The sequence below is a fragment of the Lactuca sativa genome, chromosome 4 (assembly GCF_002870075.4).
Source record: "Lactuca sativa cultivar Salinas chromosome 4, Lsat_Salinas_v11, whole genome shotgun sequence".
NCBI classification, from domain to species: domain Eukaryota; kingdom Viridiplantae; phylum Streptophyta; class Magnoliopsida; order Asterales; family Asteraceae; genus Lactuca; species Lactuca sativa.
The window spans coordinates 328,965,420-328,969,478 of NC_056626.2; the positions used below are offsets into that span (position 1 = coordinate 328,965,420).

At 38.5% G+C, this 4,059-nt stretch overlaps 1 protein-coding gene across 1 annotated transcript; it reads right to left on the reverse strand.

Annotated features, from left to right (window-relative positions):
* Positions 1-2,756: 2,756 nt before the first annotated feature.
* LOC128133687 (uncharacterized) lies at positions 2,757-3,842 on the reverse strand. The gene has a single exon (XM_052771206.1). It carries the CDS (start codon positions 3,840-3,842, stop codon positions 2,757-2,759), a length of 1,086 nt encoding a protein of 361 aa, XP_052627166.1.
* Between the last annotated feature and the right edge of the window lie 217 nt (positions 3,843-4,059).

Here is a 4,059-nt window from a genome sequence, read left to right on the forward strand (position 1 = left end):
GGTGTGATGACTATTGTTGTAGGAAAACTCAATTAACGATAAATGAGTATCCCATGCATTTCCAAAGTCTATTACACAAGCTCGGAGCATATCTTCTAAATTCTGAATGGTTCTCTCACTCTGACCATCAGTCTGTGGATGGTAAGTTGTACTCATGTTTAGACGTGTTCCTAAGGATTTTTGTAGAGATTGCCAAAATCGTGAAGTGAATCTACTATCTCGGTCAGAAATAATAGAACTTGGAACTCCATGCAATCTAACAATTTCCTTAAGATAAACTCTAGTCAGCTTCTCCATCTTTTCGTTCTCCTTAATTGGTAAGAAATGGGCGGACTTAGTCAATCTATCGACTATTACCCAAATAGTGTCGAACCTGCTAGGAGTTTTCGGTAACTTAGTGATGAAGTCCATTGAAATCTGCTCCCATTTCCATTCACGTATTTCCGGTTGTTGAAGTAAACCTGAAGGCTTTTGATGTTCTGCCTTCACTCTAGAACAAGTCAAACATCTTCTCACATAAGTAATAACTTCTACCTTCATGTTTGGCCACCAATAATGTACTTTTAAATCTAAGTGCATTTTGTTAGAACCTGGATGCACGGAATATTTGGACTTGTGGGCTTCTTCCAAGACCAAGTCCCTGATTCCACCGAACTTAGGCGTCCATATTCGGTTCATAAAGTGTCGCGTTCCGTCATCTTTTTGTATAAGTTGCTTTTCCATTCCTCGCAAAGCTTCGTTCTTGATGTTTTCTTCTTTTAAAGCCTCAAGTTGAGCTTCTCTAAGTTGTGCGGTAAAGTTAGAATGGATCGTTATAGTTAATGCTCGTACCCGACGGGGTTTAATATATTCTTTCCGGCACAAGGCATCTGCTACCACATTTGCCTTTTAGGATGATAATGAATCTCACATTCGTAATCATTCAACAATTCGACCCATCTTCGTTGTCTCATATTGAGATCTTTTTGGTCGAAGATGTGCTGGAGACTCTTGTGATCGGTAAAAATAGTACACTTAGTACCGTATAGGTAATGTCTCCAGATTTTTAGTGCAAAAACTACAACTCCCAATTCAAGATCATGGGTAGTGTAATTATTCTCATGCACCTTAAGTTGTCGTGATGCGTAGGCGATAACCTTTCCTCTTTGCATCAACACACATCCCAATCCTTGATTTGATGCGTCGCAATATACAATGATATCTTTTGTCCCCTCTGGAAGGGATAGGATTGGTGCACTACACAACATTTGCTTCAGTTTCTGAAAAACAGCTTCTTGTTTGTCTTCCTAGTTGAACTTCGTATCCTTCTGGGTTAGTGTTGTAAGCGGCTTGGCTATTTTAGAGAAATTCTCTATGAATCTGCGGTGATATCCAGCAAGTCCTAGGAATTGACGCACCTAGGTTGGCGTCATTGGTGCTTCCTAATTCCTGAGTGCTTCAACTTTGGATGGGTCAACATGAATTCCTTCGTTGCTAACTACATGACCCAAAAATTGTACTTCTCTAATCCAAAACTCACATTTGGAGAATTTAGCGTACAACTCTCCTTTTCTTAGTAGTTCCAAGATTATTTGCAGGTCTTGACCATGTTCTTCCTTGGTTCATGAATATATCAATATATCATCGATAAATACAATCACGAATTTATCCAAGTATGGTTTGCAAGCACGATTCATGAGATCCATAAACACTGCTGGGGCAGTGGTTAATCCAAAAGACATAACTAAGAACTCATAATGACCATAACGAGTTCTAAATGCTGTTTTTTGAATGTCGTCTTCTTATACTCTGAGTTGATGGTATCCTGATCTAAGATCTATCTTTAAGTAGTAGCTAGATCCTTGCAGTTGATCGAATAAATCATCAATTTTTGGAAGCGGATAACGATTCTTGATCCTTAGCTTGTTTAACTCCCGATAATCAATACACATTCGAAAGGATCCGTCCTTCTTCTTGACAAACATGATTGGTGCTCCCCAAGGTGAAAAACTTGGTCTGATAAAGCATTTGTCAAGAAGATCTTGTAGTTGGCTAGACAATTCTTGCATTTCGGATGGAGCCAACCGATAAGGAGATTTCACTACTGGTGCTGCTCCTAGAATTAAGTCAATTTGAATCTCGACTTGTCGGACGGGATGTATTCTAGGTAGATCTTTAGGAAATATGTCAGGGAAATCACATACTTAAGGTATGTCCTTGATTTCTTTTATCTCTCCTCTCTTATCTATGATGTGGGCTAAGAATGCACTACATTTCTTATGTAGATATTTCTGTGTCTTGGTACAAGAAATGATTTTGAGGTTTTTCCCAGACTTATCACCATAGATAATCAGGACTTCGCCGTTTGGTAAGGGTAGTCGTATGGCTTTCTCATGACATAGAATTTCGGCGCGGTGTGAAGATAACCAATCCATGCCAATTATGACATCAAAATTACCGATAGGCATTGGCATGAGGTTGACGTGAAAAAGGTAGTTATTAAGAGTTAACAGACAGTTTTCTAGGATTTCATGTGTTTTCTCAGTTTGACCGTTAGCGATTTCTAATTAATACATTTCTTTTAATATGCTAGACTTATGACTTAACAATTTTCTAAATGTCGGCGTTATAAAACTTCGATCTGCTCCAGAGTCGAAGAGTATGATAGCGTATAAATTATCTATCAGAAACATACCAGATACAACCGAAGGGTCCTGGATAGCCTCTCTGCTTCCGATCACAAATGCCCTGCCACACCCTATGCCTCCTTGACTCCTTTACTTTGGACATTCTTTCTTGATGTGTCCAACCTCTCCACACTCATAACACTTTCTTTCTTCACCACGACCTGTTCCATTATTAGTTTGCTGATCGACTATTGCAGGTGTTGTGCTCCTGTAGTAACTAGCAGTATTCCCCTTCTTTTTGCATTTTGTGCAAACAAAACAATCACCTGGGTGATGACGTTTGCTGTGGTTGCACCATGCAGACTTTGGTTGAGTAGGTACTGTTGTTGTGGTTGCGTAGTTGGTTTCCACGTCTTGTCTTTTCTCAGATGATTGTTTGGGATTCTTCTTATTAAACTTGCACTTGTTTGTTCTAGCTTTGGGAGACTCAGCCTTTGAGACCACTTCTATTCCTTGGATCTCTGTGAGGGTTAGCTGATGAGCTATCCTCTTGGTGTTGTCATAAGTCGTAGGCTTTGATGCGATCACCATGCCTTTGGTTTGCGATGCTAAACCCCAGATATATCGCTCAATCATTTTATATTCAGGGTTCACAAGTGCTAGACACATTACAACAATATCATTAAATCTAGCGGTATAAGATTTTATCTCTGAACCCTTCATGGTTAAGGTCCACAGTTCTTGTTCCAGTTTATGTATTTCCTCCCTAGGATAATACTCCTCTACTAGTATCATTTTTAGCTCCTCCCATTCCAGGGAATTTGCAGTATCAATTCCCATTGTATTCACATGGATATTCCACCATGTAAGTGCTACATCAGCAAAAGTACATGCTGCAAATCGTACTTTACAATCATCTGGACAAAAGCTTATTTGACAGATGGATTCGATCTTTTCTATCCATCTTGTCAAATTCACTAACCCTTCATTTCCATGAAAGATTTTTTTCCTACAATTCAAAAAATCTTTGTAGGTACATGTTCTAGCGGTCCCTGCATGGCTTTCATTTCTAACTCCATCTCTTGTGACATTAGATAGAGCCGTAACAATTCTTTGAGCTATGATTTCTTCAAGTTGCACTGTACTTATTGAAGGGTTTATCTCTGGCGGTGGTTGTGGTTGTTGTTGTGGTGCTGATGGTCGGTTAGGGTTTAGCCGATTACTCCTTCTAGACATTTTGTTTTAGTTCCTATTATAAATAATAAGAATTTTTATGAGTTTTGTTGATCATTTAATACACGAGTACTAAATACTCTAGTTATTATTCATAGCATAAAACATAATAGACAACATAATGATTACTATAACGTATGCTTCATATTATTACCAGTGGTTACATCAGTTTATTTAGGTTTATAAGAGAAAAGTTTCTATAAACATTGCAAAATTTGCA

What these genes read in the sequence shown, in the direction of transcription:
- LOC128133687 (XM_052771206.1), bottom strand. Translation starts at nt 3,842, where the DNA reads ATGTCTAGAAGGAGTAATCGGCTAAACCCTAACCGACCATCAGCACCA.